Source organism: Aethalodelphis obliquidens, unplaced genomic scaffold (genome assembly GCF_003676395.1).
Source record: "Aethalodelphis obliquidens isolate GAN/ISIS:26980383/991018 unplaced genomic scaffold, ASM367639v1 scaffold9, whole genome shotgun sequence".
NCBI classification, from domain to species: Eukaryota; Metazoa; Chordata; class Mammalia; order Artiodactyla; family Delphinidae; genus Aethalodelphis; species Aethalodelphis obliquidens.
In genome coordinates, this window is record NW_020837953.1 from 27,943,696 (window position 1) to 27,963,271 (window position 19,576).

General features: G+C 50.4%; 1 protein-coding gene across 4 annotated transcripts in view; it reads left to right on the forward strand.

The window, feature by feature from the left end:
* The window catches only part of PEF1 (penta-EF-hand domain containing 1), a 23,367-nt gene continuing 3,791 nt past the window's right edge, over positions 1-19,576 (forward strand). The window contains exons 1-5 of one of the 4 annotated variants that reach the window (XR_003433353.1): positions 1-128; positions 8,736-9,054; positions 13,489-13,644; positions 14,125-14,268; positions 17,379-17,515. Coding sequence is in view for 3 of the 4 variants with exons in the window: in XM_027109354.1 (XP_026965155.1) it covers positions 105-128; positions 8,736-9,054; positions 13,489-13,644; positions 14,125-14,268; positions 15,980-16,209 (873 nt within the window). In the remaining variant the exon portion in view is untranslated. Of the gene's footprint in view, positions 129-8,735; positions 9,055-13,488; positions 13,645-14,124; positions 14,269-15,979; positions 16,995-17,378; positions 18,880-19,576 lie in introns of those variants that run through there. The other 3 variants (XM_027109356.1, XM_027109354.1, XM_027109355.1) reach the window with 3 other exon arrangements.

Sequence of the window (19,576 nt, forward strand, 5' to 3'; positions counted from 1 at the left end):
GTTGCGGACATCCAATCAGAATAGGTCCCGCCTCCACGCCCAGGAGGAGGCGGGTTTGAGACGGAAAGTCCCGCCCCACGGCGACGTGAGACGTCAGAATCGCCATGGCCAGCTACCCCTACGGGCAGGTGAGTGTGTGAGGGGCGGGCGAATCCAAGTGGGTGCCTCGCCAAGTCCAGGCCCGGGATCCCCTGCTTCTCTTTCTCCCCGCCTCCTCCGCGCCTTTCCCACGCTGAGGTTGGCTTCAACGAGGTTTCGCGCAGGAGAGAAGGGAAAAGGGATGGTCGGTCGCGCCTGGCTCACGTCACGCAGGACTGCACGTCTGGGAGGTCGTGTCGCGCCCCCTTTGACGTCGTGCACGGGAAGATTTGGGGTTCTTGGACCCCACAGAGTCAGACTGGGCTTGGCCTGGGCCCCATATTTTCCCAGGATCCCGCTGGGGCCACAGGCGGGGTCATCAACGCCAACAGAACGTTTAGAGCACTGGTTCTGTCGGTATCTTTTGGGGAGTTGATAAAAGTACACCCTTGACGTACTGCATCTGAATAATCAGGAGAACCTGTGGGTTTAGCAGGCTGCGCAAACGAGCTTGTTCGACTACTGACTGAGTCCAACACTTCCATTTCACACACAGGAAAGCGAAACCCAAGGAGACATGGAATTTATTTGAAGTCACCAGGCAGTTAGGCAGCAGAGCCCGGAGCTGTCAGCAAATGCCTTTTCCCCACTTGCCAGCCCATCTTGATCCAGGCAAGAACACCACAGCAAGGCGATTCTGTGGCCAGAATCCGTTGTTGGCTAACAAGAGCGTTAGAGTAGTGAAGTGCAGTCTGGAGTCAGAGGAAGGTTCACACCTTGGCTCCATCACTTAAATAGTTTTGAGCCATTGAGCCCTTTCTGAGCTGAAGTTTCCTCCTCTGTAAAATAGGGCCAAATAATAGGATCTACTTCATAGAGCTGTTATGAAGAGTAATGGAGTGATGCTTGTAAAGCGTTTGGTACTATGAAGAGTGTGACAGGTGTTACCTTTTAGTACTTTGATTTTTACTAGATTCCTTGAAGGCCAGTGCTGGAAGGGCCCTCAGAAGAGTCCCTTCGTTTTAGCTCAGAGAGGGCTCCTGAGTTGCCTAAGATCACACTAATTTAGGAGATAAAACCCATGCAGGAAAAATTGGAAAACAAGGTCCCATGGGATATTGCTAAGCGCTGGGCTGAGTGTAATCACATATCAGAAGATGTGGCAAGAGCCCTCGTAGGGAGTGCAGCCCTGTACAGTTTTTGCACACAGTATTTGGACATCCGTTATCTCAATCATGAAGGCTCTGTAAGCAGGCTAGCAGGGATTATTCCCCCAATTTATAGCTGAGGAATAAGCCCAAAGAGGTTAAGTGGCTTGCCCAAGGTCACACATGGCAAGTGAGGGAGTGCCCATGCTAGAACTTAGAATTTCTGTCATTGCATACTTAGCAGAGGCAGGAAGGAGAGAGGCCAGCCTGGGCTGGGGTTAGGAGGAAGTATAACCTAGCAGTGTTTCCCAAGCTCAGCTGCATTTGCTGAGGCTTGTGAATGTTAGTAAGTATTGCTAATAAAGGAGTATTCTGTGGTTAAATAACTTTGGGAAATACACTGTTAAATACAGCTTAATGAGTTTTGTTAACCTGTTAACCACAGGCCATCTCAGAATTCTTAATTTGTTAATAGACATTGTAAATTTGCCAGAGAGGCAAAATTTGCCAGAGAGGGATAGAATATGAAGTGTTTCTTAAACTTACTTAACTATGGAACCCCCCACCCCACTTATATGACATAAGTCTGGTCATATGTTGGTGACACTGGTATTCTTGAGGAACACAGTTTGGGAAAACATTGCCATAGTACTTTGTTTCTCAGTGGATGGTCTACATCAGAATCACCTAGGAGCTTGTTAAAAAAGCACATTTTGGGGTTCCACCTCAGACCTGTTCTGTACCCAGGAAAGGCCCATGCATCTACATTTTAATAAGCTTTTGGAGACAATTTGTATGCATCCTAGAAGCAGTGACTTGGAAATTAAGAGCCTGAACTTCCAGGTTAGACAGAACTGGGCTAGAATCCTAATTCTATTTAATAGTTATACACCCTTGGACAAATCATCTAAGGGCTCTGAGCCTCGGTTTCTTCACTTGTAAAGAGGGAGGAATAGTACTTCATAGGGCTGAAAAGAGGATGAAATATGATAAAGCCTGTAGGGAGCTTGGCGCATTGCTGATACCTAGTGTGTGCCAGAGCGTGGTGGCATAGCTCTTGCTGCTGGGGTCACTGTTATCATGCCGTGCTGCCTGGGCTTATGCTCAGTGAAATGTTGAAAAGGAGCACAGAGAGGAATGTGTCTCTAGTAGAGGAAGAAATGCTTGTCTCCCATCATACCTTCTTCGTTCCTCCTATCCAGCTCCTGGTCCACAGTGTTCCAAGAAAGGAAGTGGCTTGTCTGAAAGCATCCAAAGGCTTAGTCAGTGCTGCCTCCCCTCCACCCAGTACATAGCCCTGGAGGATTCCAGCCTCTTGTTAGGAGTCAAAACTCCTGTAATTTTCTGCTGCATCCTGCCCCAGGGTCCTCAAGCATGGACTGGGTGTTGGAGGAGTAAAACTCAAGTACCCTTTGTTCCTGTGGGGGAGCCAGCCTGATGGATTTCAGTGCTTAAGAGCTTGGTCTCTGAGGCCAGCGAGATTTGGCTTCAAATCCTTGCTCTGCCATTTCCTTGCAGAAATTTCTTGCAGAAGTCTGAGGCTCAGTTTCCCCCTTTTTAAAAATGGGGTGATAAGAGTACCTACCTCAAGGGTTACTGCAAAGATTAAATGAGATAATCCACATAAAGTGCTTGATATGGTGTTTTGGCATATAGTAAATACTCCAAGGGGAAGAGTGATACAGACACGTACATTGTAGAATCTGTGCGATGAGTATTAAATGGGAGTAAGTGTCAGGCTAGCACAGGAGGGACCCCTAACTTAGTCTTGAGGGAAGGAAGTCTTGTTAAAGGAGGTGACATTTAAGCCAAAAACCGAATCTCCAGTAGGAGTTAGCTGGGTGAAGAAAGGCATGGTATTCCAGTGGAGGGAATAGTATTCACAAAGCCCAGGAAGCAAGTAAGAGAGCCCAGTATTTTGGAAGAATTTAAGGAGATCAGTCTAGTTGTAGTGAAGAGGAGCGGGGGAAAGGGTAACAAGACCAGAAAGGCAAGCAAGGACCAGATCCTAAAGGGCATTATGTGCCTTTTTGAGGAGTGTGGACTTCATCCTGAGAGTTGTTGGGGAGCTCCTGAAGAGTTTTCTCCCATTCGTGCTTTGAGCTGTGACCGTGGGGCACTGTCACGGGGTGTTGAAGCAGGAGAGACAAGGCAGGAAGACCAGTTTCAAAGCTGTTGAAGTAATCTAGGTGAGAGAACAGTGACCTGGTGAACATGGAGCTGGGAGGTGGAAGTGAGAAAACTTGGTGCCTAATTGAGGTGACGGAGGAAAGGAAAGAGGAGGTGTCCAGGAGGGCATCAGGGTTTCCCTTCACTGCAGTGGGAACACAGAAGGAGGAATAGATTTGGAAGGTCCAGGAGGTTGTTGGATATGAGGTCTGCAGCTCATGAGAGATGAAGCTGGAGAGAAAGATTTTGGAGTGTCAGCACAGAGGTGGTAATTGAAGTCTTGGGACAGTTCTTGGCTCGCTGTTTATTGGCTGCAGATTTCTGGCCTTGAAATATTTTAAGAGGTTCTGCTGGTGAATGCCCAGACCACTCCTTCTGTAGTCTTGTGATTGTTTAACCCCTTAGAATGGGCTCTAACCTCCTCCAGCGGGCTGGGGGCTAGCTCCAGAGCACAGGCTTGTGTTTGAAACACAGGCTTGTGTTTCCCCTCAGTACTCAGCATGGACCAAACTTTGACACCTCTGGGCTTCACAAGGGTCTTGGGGTAGAAGAATGAGCCCTCAGAGCCAAAAGAAAATGTAAGACTTTCTGAGTGGGTTATTTGGGAGGGGGTGAACTCCCCACCACTTGCGGGAAGGTAAACAGAGATTCCAGATGGTGCTGCAGAGATTCCATCATCGACTGAGAGGTTGGACTGGGAGGTCTTTGGGGTCTCTTACAATACTGTGGCTCTTGAATTGGGTCTAGGTGCGGGGGTGAAAACAGAATAAGATTCTTCTGAGTCTCCCTAATTTCTGGGCTTGAAGCCTCTGAAAGATTACCTAATCCAACCCTTTCCCCTTCAACCCCTTCCACTGTAGAAATCCATCATATCTGACACATATATTTAGGACAGTCTCTGGCACTAGCATGTGGTAGACACTCACTCATTTATTGGTGAACACCCAGAAGAGGGTAGAGTGGTGGAGTCATGCAGACCCTGTTTTGAAGCTTACCAGTTCTAGCTGCGTCATCACAGGCACATGATTAAACTCTGCACCTTAATTTTCTCATCTGTAAAATGGGGATCATAGCACTTACCTCATAGGACTGAGGATCAGTGAGAGCCTTAATAAAATGTTAATTGCCCCTTCCCCCCATCCAAATTTATCAAATGTAATTTGCCATCAGTAAAGACCTAGGGTTAGTTTTCTGTAATGTTTTGGAAACCATGATTGCTGAACTCTTCCTGTCTTTTTTTTTTTTTTTTTTTTTTTGACAATCTTGTGTTTATCAGCATGAAATGCTCTTGGAAAAACTCTTCAGAGGGTTGGCAAATGGTATGGAGTAGTATAAAAGAACATGGAATCAGGGACTCTGGTTTTCATTTCTGGTTCAGACATTTACTAACAACTCAGTGTCCCTGGGAACCCTCTTCCCCAGCCTGGATTCTTGTGGTTTTACTCTCTTCCCCCTCTGGTGCAAGCTAGAAACCTGAGTCATTCTAAACACTTCCCTTTCTTCACTGCCCCCTCCATCGCTTCTCTAACCTAATTAGTTGCCAAGTCATGTCTAGTCTATCTCTGAAATAGCTTCAGAATCCATCCCATTCTCTCTGAGTCTGCTGTCTGGTTCAAGCCCTGCCTGTCCAGCACCTGGGCTGCCGTCTCCCCCACTAGTTCATCCTTCACACCCAACGCTGCTTAGTTCTCTAAACAACGCCCGATCACGTTTCTTCCCTGTTGGAAACCCTTCTGTAGCGCTCTGTTTCCTCCGGCATAAAGCTCCAAATCTTTTGAGTGGTATTCATTTGTTCACATTTTTATGGCGGCTTGCCGGTGCCAGGCTCTGTGCTGGACCCTGGGCTACCATGATGAATGAGGCCCACTGTCTGCCCCTGGGGAGCTCACTGCTGTGTGACAGAGAGAAACTGCTCTAAGATGCACCAGCTAACTGAAATGCAGCAGGACAGGTGATAAGACAAGGAGCATGTAAAGAGCTTGCCTTTCTGAGTTCACTCTGTGTTCTTGCCCCAGCCCCCTGCTTTTTAGCCCACTCCCTGACTACTCCATGCTCACTCATAGGTCTGTGCGTTTGTCTTTCTTCTTCCGTCTGGAATGTCCTTTACTGCCTTCCTTTTGGAGAATGCCTGTGTATCCTTCAGTGCCAGTTCCAGTATTACTCCTGCCTCTTCCAGGAAGCCTTCCTTGACCCACTGCCTACATGTGTTAATTTGATTGCTCATTTATCATTTGACAAACAGAAACAATTCCTCTGCCCCTGCCTTCTTAATAGCATTTAAGTAGATTTTTCTGATGACACTGATCAGATTGTATCATAATTATCTGGGGCTCCTCAAGGCCAGGCCCTGTTTAGTTTCGTGTCCCCTGGCCTAGCACAGAGCCTAACACAACATTGTTGCTCTGTAAATGCTTGCTGAATGAATGAAGTCTTTTTACAGTTGTGCACCTCAGTTTCTTCATCTGAAAATAGGCCTACTAATACCTTCCTTTTTTCTGTTGGAGGATTGTTGGCAGAATTTTGCCAGTAGCATTTGTATGTATGTGAAAGTGCTTTGTAAACTGTACACGTAAGGGCTTTAACGCAGGGCAGAAAGGAAAGGGTTTAGTTGCGGCCAGGCTGCACCAGACCCCTGGATTGTGATAGGACCAAGGTCAGAAGACCGGCCGGCAGCACTAGCTTGATTGTCGTGGGGTTGTTTCCTGGGGGAAGGGCTGTGCCTCAGGTGTCGTAAGCCAGGAACAGTTGATGGCTTTGCTCACACGACTTCTTGTGGAGCAGCAACTTCCTGGCTTGGTGTCCAGCCTGTTCTTCGGGTGTGCCCAGACTCTGCAGAGTCCCCATCCCCTTTTCTAGCCTACACTGGAATCCTGTGCCCTGTCGCTTAAGGAAAGAGCACCCTGGCAGGAGATGGTGGGAGTCAGTGGACTGGGATATGGACAGGGAGTGATCTGCCTCTGCCTTCAGCTCACAGTGTTTCTTAAGCCAGTCTCTTCCCCTCACCTGGCCTTAGTTTCCCGTCTGTAAACTGAAGGGGTTAGGTTGAAGAGGTCTTCTGGGCACCTCTCCCATCACACCTCTCCAGCTCCCTTGGGAGTCTTTATTCTTTAAGTCCTAATCCAAATGCTGCTTTCTCCTGGAAACCCTCCCCGGTTTCATTCTCCTTTGTGGTCCCATGGCACATGGCTTATGTGTCCATTTTAAACACCTATTTCCTTATGCTGTTTTGTTAAATGTTACAGAGTGTGTTTCAGTGCCTCTCCTATTAACTGAGCTCCTTTGAACATTTCACTCTCCTTTATACACATCCCCCGCCCCAAGAGTTTACCTGGCCTAGGGCTTTGCTGATAGCAATAATAATAATTAATATAACAGTAGAGCTACGATTTATGCTGGACGCTGTTGTAAGAACTGTTTCTTGTATTAATGGTTTTCAAACTGCCTTTTGAATCACTGGGGGGTTTCTGCAGGGCTCACTCACAGCCTAGCAGGGGAGGGGCCTATGTGGTCAGGGCTCTGGGACTCCCACCTCCAACCAGAGCAACTTTCTCTTGCCAGTTTTTAAATATTTTTATTCATCAAAAGGTTCTTTAGGGAATTCCCTGGTGATCCAGTGGTTAGGATTCGGCGCCTTCACTGCCATAGCCCGGGTTCAGTCCCTGGTTGGGGAACTAACATCCTGCAAGCCGCGTGGCCAAAAAAAAAAAGGGGGGGCGGATGGGGTTCTTTAGCTAAAAATTTAACTAACAAAATTCTGCTGTATACATTTCTTGTAGTCTGCAGAACAATTCAGTGAGGAAGGGGTTATTATATTTTACTTGTGAGGAAACAGGCCACTGACCCATGGGCATGAGCTCAGCTGATGAGAGCAGAGTTTTGAATTGAGATTTGCCTGTGACTTCATTATCTGTGAAGGAGTCTTGCTACGAGCTGTGGCAGCTTCCAGGGCAGAAGAGGGTCCACGATGCTGAGTGGGGAAGGTGGAAGGGCATGCTTCCTGCCCTCCCTCAAGAAGCCTCTCCTCCCCGAGCAAGCAGACTCTCTTGAGATGAAGTGTGACTTTGGCCTTAGCCTTGAGGGTAACTGTCCTGGAAGCTATCAAACGCAATTAAAAGAGGAAATCCAGGCTCGTACTGGCTAGGCCACCGGTGTGCCTTACAGGTTGATCTAAAACGTGTCCAGATGGTACCGTCCTCACAATGCTCGGAGCCGGGCGCAGTTGCTCTCTGTGCCCTTGAGCTCACTGCAGATGTGTGGAGGCTGTGGTCCACTAGGCCATTTAGGGAGATGGAGCCGAACACTCTGAGCCTCAGGGATCCCTGGCTAGTGGCGTGGGGACAGGGACAAGAGAGGGAGGAGTGCTCCCATGTATGCTCTGCTGTTTACATGGCCTGGGCTTAGCAGCCAGGAGACCTGGATTCTGGCCCCAGCCCCTCCACACGGTTGTTGTGTGATTTTTCTGGACTTGAGTTTCCTCCTCCATAGAAGAGTCCTACTGTTAGTAGTTACTGGGTATTGAGTGCTTACTTTGTGCGAGGGCCTGTGTCAGAGCCCTTTACGTGACCGGCCTCATTTCATTCACATACTAACCTGGAGGTAGGCAGGCACTCTTAGAGCCAAGGATATTTAGGCTTAGAGAGGGTAAGTCATTAGACCAGTTAGTAAGTGGCAGACCGCAAGCTTGAACTGGTCTTTTTCACTCTTAACCGTGGGCTATATTGCCTTAGGAATAGGGTCTTGCCTACCTGTCTCACAGAGCCATGAATGAGGCTGGGGAAATGGTTTTGCATCATGAGCTAGAGTAGGGTAAGGAAGACATGCTGTGGATGAATCCGTGCTCTAGATACATCATTTGTGACTGAAGAGGGTCAGGGGCATGGGCTGGAGATCACATTTGCACTGTGAATTCTGCGGATAGAGATGGGGGTACCACAGGGGTGGATTTGGAATTCAGTTTGATTAATTTGCCCACTCATTCATACAATAAATATGTATTGAGCATCTGTTCTGCACTGGGGGCTGGGGATAAAGGGATAAAGTGGCAAACCAGACATGATACCAGCCCCTGTGGAGCCCCTTGGTGTGCAGGGAAGGGCAGCCAGGAGGGCAGGGTTCCAGCCCTACCTCTGCAGGTCAGTGGCAGTGTGACCTTGGGTAAGTTGTATCTCCTCCAGCAGCCTCAGGTTCCCCATCTGAGCAATGGGGTCATGATTCCAGTCCAGTTCAGCCTATAGGATCAGTTGAAAGAAAGGCAGTGGCAGTGCCTTATAACTGTAAAGTTCCATACTGTGGCTGGTTTCTGGCCCTGTCATTCTGACTGATATCTTGCTCTTCTTGCAGGGCTGCCCAGGAGCTGGAGGACAAGCACCCGGAGCCCCTCCGGGTAGCTACTACCCCGGACTCCCCCATGCTGGAGGGCAGTATGCTAGCGGGGTACCCCCTGGTGGCGGATATGGAGGAGGTCCTGCCCCTGGAGGGCCTTACGGACCACCAGCTGGTGGAGGGCCCTATGCACACCCCAACCCTGGGGGGCTCCCTTCTGGAACTCCAGGAGGACCGTATGGTGGTGCGGCCCCAGGGGGCCCCTATGGACCACCACCTCCAAATTCCTATGGTGCCCAGCATCCCGGGCCTTATGGACAGGGAACACCTCCTCCAGGTAAGTAGGGACCTTGGACTCCAAGTGCCTCTGACCTTGTTCTGAGTTATCTAGGGCCCTTCCTTGCCCTCCTTGTGGATGTGTAGGCAGCCTGGTCTCCGGCACCTTAGCATCTCGTCTCTAGCTTAGCTTGCATTAGTAGAATGAGAAGTCTGTTAGTTAGCTTTGCTGTGGTAACAACTCCTAAATCTCTGGCTTACAGTGGCAAATGTTTATTTCTGTTCCTTACTCACACTTATTTACTCTTGGTTACATGTCGGCAGCTGCAGGCTTGGCTGCTGAAGTTCTGCTCCACATGTCTTTCCTTTCCAGGATCCAGGCTGGAGGAGCAGCCCCTATTTGGGATATACTGTTTTTGTGGCAGACAAAAAGAATAAGAGAGCTAGCAGGAATGCACGATGTCCCCTAAAGCTTCTGCTTTGAAGTAGTTTATACCTCTTCCACTCACGTTTATTGGCCAAACCACATCCTCTGGTCAAGCCTGACATCAATAGGATGGGAATGGATACTCCTCTCACTGGAGGGGCTCTGCAGGCCGTCAGGCAGTGGAGAGGATGTACCATGCTCTTGCAGGGAAGCAGGGGAGGGAGTGGATTAGCAAATGATTGGAGATAATACTACAGTCTACCGTGGGGAGAAACCCCATTTCTGTGTAAGAGAGACTGACTGCTATATGTAGAAAGGTAAGATAGCATAGTTGTTGAAAGCTTGGGCTCTTGAGATCAGATCACTTACTGACCTGACCAAATGACGTCATCTCGTTAAGCCTCAGTGTCCACATCTGTAAAATGTGTGAATGTCACTACCTCACAAGTTTGTTAATAAAGATTAAATGAGAAGTTGCAGGTAAACGCTGGGCACAGGGTATGGCAAATGGGAGGGGCTTAGTAAACAGAGTTCTGTGAGAGGACTCATTCTGGAGCATTCTCAGCAACGAGGTATGTGGCATTTAATGTGATAGCAGATATGGCAAGGGCCGTACCACTGAAAGATGCCGAGGCAGGCAGGAGAGTGATGGGATGAGATAGGGGAAGGATAAAGAGCAGAGACTGTAAAGCTGAGGTACTGGACAAATGGGGGCTGGGGAGGGGGCTTGGCAGCTCAGTGGAGGCAGAGAATCTTAGGTGGGGCTTCAAGCTCAGTGAAGATTTCTGAATGATTTCAGACGGGGTTGGGGAAGGTGAGATCCCAGACCCCTGTGTCCTCCCAGGCTCATTCAGTCAGCCTCTTCGCAATGCTTGTTCCCAGGAGACCACACCAGCAGCAAGGCAGCCTGGAACCATTCTGGTGCACCTGAAGGGCCTCCAGGGAATGGTGCTGCTGGGAAGCTGTAGCATCTTAGCATACATACCCAGCAGGTGGCCGAGGAAGAGGCTCAGACCTTGGGGGTTCTAAACACTGTGAGCCAGTGGCATTTATCTTATCAGAGCTGGGGCTGCTGGCTGTTTGCTTTCAGCTCAGAAGCTTCCTGGTGGATTTCCTCCTCCTTTTAAAATTTTGTTTCCAAGCCTACATGAGGTCACTGCAGGGAAAGAAACCCCTGGCTGTGAGGCTTATCCCTCCAGGGCCTGAGGCCAGAGATAATGGGGCTGCAGTGGAGAGGAGAAATGTGCTGTAGTCTCTTAACTGCTCACCCTCTGCAGCTTCCTCTCTCCTCTCCAGTGCCGCCCGTGAGCCCCTGGAGCAGTGCTTCTTTTTTTTTTTTTTTAAAAATATTTATTTATTTGGCTGTGCTAGGTCTTAGTCGCGGCACAGGGTATCTTCGTCGCAGCGTGCAGGATCTTTTTTTTCAATTGTGACATGCGTGTGGGATCTAGTTCCCTGACCAGGGATCAAACCCGGGCCCCTTGGGTTGGGAGCGCGGAGTCTTAGCCACTGGGCCACCAGGGAAGTCCCTGGAGCAGTGCTTCTTAAAGTATGATCCGTATATCGCCTGCAGTGGAGTCACCTGGAGGCCCCACTAACTTAACCCCGCTGAATACAGGGTCTAAATGTTGAACACCATGCTCTGCAAGAGAGGTTTGACCCTTAAAGGTGCCTCATTGCCCACAGGGAAGATCCTAAGGGCACTCGATTCCCAACGGGCCTTTCCAGACCCTCTCTCCCATCAACCCCAGACCCCTTGGAGTAGTCTGAACACACTCTGTGCCTTTGCCACATGCTTTTTCTTTTCCCCATCGTAACTCTTAATCATCCTTTCAGACCCAGTTTAAATAGGCCTTCCTCCGCGAAAATGTGACTGCACACATTCCAGGCCCTCTGTGAAAACTTTATTTTGCTGTTATCTCATTTAATCATCACAGCAACCCTGGGAAGTAGGTCCATTTTAGAAATGGGGGAATCAGTACTCAGAGAATGAAACAATTCCTCTAAACCACACAGGCTAGTAAGGATCTTTGCTCTCTTTGCTTCCAGAGCCTGAGCTGTTCTATGCTGACTGCGCAGACCACATATTACAGAGACTCTCCTGCCTGTGGCTGTGACCTCCTCTCCGCCATGGCACAGCAGCTGTTTTAGGAAGGAGGGTGGGGCCTGTCTGGATTTCCCATCCGAGGAGGTCAGACTAGTCCCTCAGCCAGGCAAACCTTTATCCTTCTGGCCTTACTTTGGGGACTGGACAGTGGTTTCTGTGCTGTCTCTGATACTTACATGTGTGAAGGAGCCCTCAGTCAACTCAGCAGGTTTACCAATACTGTGTAACTCTGGCTTTTTCCCAAGACGGTCTTCTGTGCTTCTCTGCTTTCATCTGTCACCTTCTCCCCTCACCCCCAGCCCACCCTGCATGTCTTTCCAAATGAATGATCCTTTCTTCCATCTGACGTACACATAAAGCTCCCAGACACACAAAGCCGTTTGAACCACAACAGCAACGCTAATAATCAGCAGGTATAAAGTGCTTGGATAGTGCCAGGTGTTGATCTGAGGGTTTTCATTTATTAATTGTATCTTTATAATAACCTTATGAAGTAGATGCTGTTGTGCTTGTCATTTCACAGATAAAAAAACTGAAACACAGAGAACTTCAATAACTTAACCAAGGCCGCACATGGGAGAGTTGGGACTTGAACCAGGAGGCCAATTCTAGCATGAATTGAGCACCTCCCCTTTCTGTGTCTGGCTCTGTGCTAGCCCCTGGGAATTCAGAGATGAGTTAGGCTGGGATCTTGCCCACAAGTTGCTCCAAGTGTAACCTGGAAAGAGTAGGAAAAAACATGTACACAGTGGAGTGATCAGGGCCATAGAGAGGAGTACAAAGGAGAGAGGAAGGAGGCCTGTCCAGGGATGGAAGAAGAGGAAAGGCTTTATAGAAGGAGCAGCATTTTATTTGGGTTTTGAAGGGTGGGTGGGAAATGGATGCAAAGAGATGAGGGAGAAGAGGGTATGAGACAGAGGGAACCTGGTGAGGTGAGTAAAGGCTTCATAGGGAGCTGTGAAGGTCTGGGTAGGACCAAGTGTCTTACTTACTGCACCTAGGCTGGAACAGAGGCGGAGGGGGACAGAGTGGGGATAGAGTGACAGGTAGATGGGGGTAGACCACATTGTGGGGAAACTGGAATGCTGTTTTAGGGATGCTGGACTTTATTTTGTAGACAGTGGGGAGCCTTTGAAGAGTTTTGAGTTGAGGTGGGGGGAAATTGGTGAGAACAGTGGAATTTTACAAAGATTACTCGGCAACAAGTGCTAAGTGGTGGAGAGTCGCTGTCATGAGGATTTGGTTAGGATTTTGGGTTTGTTCCGCAGTCAGGTGAGAGGTGTCTGAATCAGGGCAGGTGCAGTAGGAACAGGGAGGAGTTGATACCTGTGTATGGAACTGGCAGCTCTAGGCAGCTCTTTGGGTGTGTGGGGTGAGGACGTGTCACAGATGTCTGCAGGGAGGTTTGGAGATGGGGACAGGCATCGGAGGTGATGGGGAGGGAAGAGACGTGGAGCTCTGTGGCCACCCACATTCTGGTAGCTCTTGATAGAATATACCAGCTCTCCTGGTGCCAGAGATGGACCAGACCTGGTTCCCACCCCAGAGAGCTCCCTGCTGCCTGACTCTCAAAATGCTTGTCTCTGGGCTGTGCATGTTAGGTGCTCAGCAAACATTTTTGGGGAAGAGATGATCCCCCTTTTCAGAGAATTCTTAATCTGCCGGACAAGTCCTTGTTCCTTAGAAACTTAAAATCAACTAGAGAAGTGGCTGGAGCACCGTAGGAAAAACCTGAAGGATTTGTGGAGTAGAAATCAACCACAAATACTCGTGAGTTTACACAGAAGGTCCTCTTCCATTAGAGTAAGGATGTTGTCTTGATGGAAGACAGGGAGTGGGTAGGCAGATTTGTGAGACTTTTGGGGTAGCTGGGGGGCACTGAGGCTGACCCTTCCCAGCATTTCTGTGGATTGGTCTTGAGGCCTGCGTCTGACTCCCCTGGTTGGCACCCCTTCCTGCAGGTGGCACCCCTCCCAATGTGGATCCCGAGGCTTACTCCTGGTTCCAGTCAGTGGACTCCGATCACAGTGGCTATATCTCCATCAAGGAGCTGAAGCAGGCCCTGGTCAACTCCAACTGGTCCTCGTTCAACGACGAGACATGCCTCATGATGATAAGTGAGTCCTAGCCCTTCCTCATGGGCTCCGGCTGGGGCAGAGCCACCTCCTGTCTGACGGTAGGTGGGTGGGAGGCCATTCTGAGGAGAAATCTTTTGGCCAGGGAGGATTTCTCACAGGAAACTGGGTTCAAGGTGAGATCCCTTAGAGAGCTCTTTTCCTTAGCTCTTTGCTCAAGTTCTAGACCTTGCTGAATCATAGGCCAGCTCAGTGTCTCATTCTGCAGAATGGGACTCCCTGTCCTGGTGGGAGATGGCAGGGTGGGGGTCGGCTGCCAAGCCTGCGGAGAAGATGCAGTTCTGGCAGGGGTGGAGGCTGGTATCGTACTTGATGAGGGAGCATCTTGGGTACCGGCATCTGGGCCTCAGGCCTGTGGTTCTGTGGAGTGTCCTACTCCAGCCTGGGGAGAAGGGAGCCTCAGTGGTATCTGAGGACCCTTGGCCCTTAGTCTTGAAGCCTTCTTTCCCTCCCCCACCCAAGACATGTTTGACAAGACCAAGTCAGGCCACATTGATGTCTACGGCTTCTCAGCCCTGTGGAAGTGCATCCAGCAGTGGAAGAACCTCTTCCAGCAGTATGACCGGGACTGCTCGGGCTCCATTAGCTACACAGAGCTGCAGCAAGGTGAGGGCCTGGCAGGGACTCAGCGCACAGGCACAGCCGGATGTTTCTCTTTGCCCCCTAAGACAGAGCAAGGGGTTCTCTCTAGCCTCTGGCTACCACGTGTCCAACTGCACTGCAAAACGCTGCCCTCAGCACAGGCCCTCTCCCCACCCCTTCTGTGACCTGGCTGGGCCGTGAGCCCAGTCCAGGGCAGGGAAACGATCGGGGCTGGACTCTCTGGCGATGGGATTCCTGGCAGCACTAGGTGAGACAGGCGCAGCTGTCAGGGAGCCTTGGGGATGGAAATTCAGCAGCCGAGGGCACTTTGAGACTGGTCCATGTGGCTCGTGTGGCTCTTTCCTCTCTAGTTTCTAGCATGCAGAATGGAAAGAGCCCTGTAGAGGGGCTCAGAAAGGTGGCTTCTGTTGCCAGCCCTACTAGAAGGCAATCTCATTCCCAGCTTTGGGACCCAGACCACTCTAAAAGTTGCAGTTGGGTAAGATGACCTAAGGCCACAGCTCCAGGTCTGGTTCCAATTCTGACTCCAGAGGATGGTTGGTTAGTGTGGGGATGAGAACTGGACGGGGAGCTTTGCCACCTGAGAGGGAGAAAGGGCTCCCCACAGAACCCAGCCCCTCGCCCTGGCCATGGATTTCAATCAGACTAAGGAGCCTGGGGGCGGGAGCAGGGGGAAGGGGAGCTCCCTGGTGGAAGGGAAAGGAGGTGACCTGTTCTGAGCACCTACTCTGTTGTCAGGTAATGGTCCGGTGATGGATATTTGTAAGGGTGATATTATCACAGGAAAGCTAATATTTATTGAATGCTTGCTATGGGCCAGGTACTGTAATAAGCTTTTTTCATATATTACATCATTCTTTCTCTGCATGTGATCGGTACTGCTTCTTATTCCCCACGCTTAGATGAAGGATCTCTTATTATTACCCTTTTACAGGTGAGAAAACTGAGGCTTAGTCTAGGTGACTTGCCCAAGGGCCACATAGCAAAAGGGGAGCTGAGACTTTAGCCTGAGCTGGTAGATTATACAGAGAGGAAGAAGGAAGCATCCCAGGTGGAGGGACAGGAGGAGCAGCGTGGAGGCTGTGGGCTTGGAACTGCCCAGCAGCCTCGCCTGGGGAGATGGTGATGATTTTATAACTTTTAGCAAATAACACTTACTGGGTGCTTATTATGTGCCAGGCACTACACCAAATCCATTGCACGATCACCTCCTTTAATCCTTACTAGAACCTACAAGGTAAATATTATCCCAATTTTAGAGATGATAAGACAGAGGATTAGCAAGGGTTAATAAGCAACTTGCAGAGGGGCAATCTCGACTCCAGAGCAGGCCCTCATAGCCTCACGCTGAGCCACCTCTCATGTGTGTCTGCCCGGGGCAGGGTGACCCGAGGGGGCTCAGGCTCCTGTCTGTAATAGAGACGAGTCAGAGATGAGCATGGACAGACTGGTGTCATTCTGGGACCCTGCGGGCCCCTAGTTGAACAGACAACAGAGACTTTGAGAAAGAGGGATGGGGGCCTTCCAGCCCAGGGGAGCATCCAGAGCCCCTATGTGCTCCTGCCGTTTTGGACAGCCCCTCGGGACATCTGTCCTGTTTCTGCTTTGGTGCCAGTCCCCTTGAAGTTCCTGAAGTGCTGTACTCCGTGGAGCTGGTTGATGGCGGTGCTCACGGCAGGTTTTTGTGTCTGCTCTGTGTGCCCCTCCTCTCCAGCTCTGTCCCAGATGGGCTACAATCTGAGCCCCCAGTTCACCCAGCTCCTGATCTCCCGCTACTGCCCGCGCTCTGCCAGTCCTGCCATGCAGCTAGATCGCTTCATCCAGGTGTGCACCCAGCTGCAGGTGCTGACTGAGGCCTTCCGGGAGAAGGACACAGCTGTGCAGGGCAACATTCGGCTCAGCTTCGAGGACTTCGTCACCATGACAGCTTCTCGGATGCTATGACCAGCCCATCTGTAAAGTGGGGAGTGCACCAAGGGACTTTTCCTGGCTCCTAGGGTGGGAGAAGCATGTGGGCCTCTCTTCATTTCCTGCCCTTCCTAGAAAAAGAATTCTCCCCTGCCTGATTCAGCATTGTTCACAAAGAGGGCTGGTCCCCACCAGGTAGTGGGGACCTGGGCTGAGGCCACACAGGTAGGGGCCTGACCTAGGAGAGGACCGGAAATTGAATGTCCTTTTACATCCCTGAGTATTTAAATGGCACAGCCTTGCGCCAGGTGCCAGAGATGCTGGTCATTGCAATGGAGTTAGTGTCCAGTCAGCTGACTCCAGACTCTAGCTTTTCCTTCTGTGCCCTGACGCCAGCGGTAAGTGTTCATCAGCCTTTTAACCATTAGCACCTGTGTTCCCTCACCCATGCTGTCTTGTCAGATGAACCCAGTTTCTCCAAAATGGAATCTGACCAGGGTGAGAGATTTGCCCATGGGTCCAGCGGCTTGGATTCCACCCCCCACAAGTCCGTGTGTGTTGACTTCTAGCTGCCTGTTCAGGGAGCTTGGGCAGTCTGCTCTCTGGGCATCTTTGGCCAGGTTACCCCTCTGCAGCTTGGACCCCTCATACTTACCTGCCATCCTCTGCTTGGCTTCAGTCCCCAGGGGACAAGTTGCTACCTCCCACTGCCAATGCTTTTTTTTTTTTATTTGTGGTTGTTTTCATTTGGGGCCAAAAGTTTGGTGCGACTGTAAGCTTCAATACAAGAATAAAACTCTGGAGTTCCACATTTTCCACCACACCTTCCCAGTTACAGGTTCATATGCTTATCCATTCAGTCACTCATTTATTCTTTCGTTCAACGAATATTTAAGTACATAGTATATACCATGCCATGCAGAAAGAAACAGCTCAGGGGGACATGCCTCCACAGGGCTGCTCTCACTTACTGGGTTGAAGTTAAGTGTAACTTAACTTCAGGTTAAGTCTAACCTTGCCAGGTTCAGTCCAAGAAGCTGACCGTGTGTTTTATAACAGTTTTAGGGCTGGCATTCTGGGCTAGAAGCAGCCACCCCAGACTTTCCACAGCCTGGCCTTTTTATTATCTCAAACCCTAGTTTTAATCTTCCAGACAAACTGCATTTACGCAGTCATAACTTTCTCCCCATTTTTATTAAGTGCAGACATCTGCCAGCTGGATCTTCACATCAGCTTGATAATCAGTCTATACCAAACGTCGACAGTGATCTGACAAAAGTTCAATCCGAAGCCAAGACACCAGACGTTTTGGTTTGATTGGGGGACCTTATGATGGGTAATGGTGAGCTAATCCTTTTGTTTTGGGGGATGAAGATAAGAAAACAGGCTCTCCTCCCTGCTTGGTTGGGGAAGCAGCTCAGTGAGGCCTGGCAGGTTATGTCAGGCTTAGGCAGTTCAGCCCCGGTTCTCCTCTGGGCTGCTGTCGTGCTAGAATCCTAGAGTTAGGTGGAATCCAGTTCCCAGAGGCCAGCCCCCATGCAGAGCTAGAACCCCTTCCATTACCCCACTTTGAGTCTGGCCTCTGCTTGCCAACCTCCAATGACAACTCAGTGCCTTTCCAGGCAGCCCATTTCCTCCTGGACTAGTAGGGACTTCTTCCTGCTGTGGATTCCAAATCCCACCACCTTGAAAACACTACCCATTGGCTATAGTTTTCTCTCTTGGGCCACCGAGAACATACTCCACCCCTTCCTGCATGCCAGTCCTCTAGATATCTGGAACGTGCCACCACATTCCCCCAGGTCCTCCCTTCCCTAGGCCAGATAGTCCCAGGCTCTCCAGAAGCTGTTCACTGAGCTTCATTCCATGGCATCCTGTGAGTTCATCTGAGTCCCCCAAAATAGAGGCCTGAGGCCCACCATGGTGCTGGGTTCAACCCGCAGAGGACAGAGTAGAACTGCAGCCATTAGGGGAAGCTTTTGTTGTTTCTTTGTTCCCACTGAGCCAAGTGTTTACTGAAACCTGTGTCTAGAACAGTGTCAATCATACTCTGTCACCTTTGTGATCAGCTGGGGCTGAGGAACCCAGGACCTGGGTTCTTCCTTGTGGACATGGTTGGTTCTGGGCTTGGGCGTCAGCCCTCACACCTCATTCCACACACTGCCCCTCCAAGCCTGGCTACAAACTTGACAAACAGCTTTGGATCCTAAGGCTAGCGGGAAGGGAGTGGAGAATGGGCGGGACACCCTGTACCCTCTGGCAACAGCTGCACATCTGTGGCAGTGTTCACGTGAGCTGGGCTGGCGAGTCATCTGGAGAGCAGGATGACATGCTCAGACCACTCCCTCCACCTGCTCTGCCTACGAGGAGGGGAGCTAAAGCATTCCTGGGCTGGGCCCCTGGCAGGATCCGCGGTTTGCGGTTTGCCCCACTTCTTGACGGGTGAGGTCATTAATCAGGTTAAGCAGACCCAGCGGTGCGCATGGCCGAGCTGGCCTCTGCCAGATGTCTCCCGCTCGTCTCAGCAGACAGTCCTTCAGACTGCTTCCCACCTCCTGCTCTGGCAGCAAGGATCAGGGCCTCTGGCAGCCCTCTAATCATCTTGGTGGCAGATGGAACACGTCTAGCCCAGTCTCTGGCTTTCTCTTTTTAATCTGTGAGTTCATAGAAAATAAATGCAAGCCCTGATTTCCAAGAAGGTGAAGACAACAGTAAATTGGTCTGTTAACCCTGCTGTCTGCCCACCCTACCCCCCTTACCTTCCATAGACTGCTGGGCTCATGAGCAGACAGATGTGGCCAGGATCGAGGTCCTGGCATCAGAGGATCGGAGCCACGTGAGGGGGCAGGAGCACGTGTGCTCTGAGACCTGCCCAGGAGCCATCTGGGATCCCGTGTGTTAGGGGACGAGAGGTGGGAGGGGTCAGCAGATAGCTGCATTTCAGCACTGTCTTCTCTCCTCCCCCAGCCTCCCCACCTTCTCACTCCTAACCTAAGAAGCACAGATTTTGTGCAATGACAAGGAGAGGGAACGTTCAGTGCCAGGCTTTTAATTACAGTTGCTTCAGGCTGCTGGCCTCCATACCAAATGGCCTCATGGAGAGTGTTCTACCGCTGCACAACCAACGGGGTCCAGTCTGTGGTGTGTGCACTTGGCACCTGGTGAGGGTGGGGCTCTGTTCCCACTGGGGAGGGGCTGGGCTCAGATTAGTTCACATGGGCCTCAAGGAGCGCTGCCAAGTGCAGCCTGGGCTTTAGAGCCCCTGGACCAGATGGAAATGCCCGCTGGGACCCTTATAGCAGACTCCAGGGAAGATCTATGATTGGGTAGGAGAGGGGTCTTTGGGAGGAGGGCCAAGCTCTGGAAGGATGATAGTGATGGATGGTACTGTGCGGTATAGCCA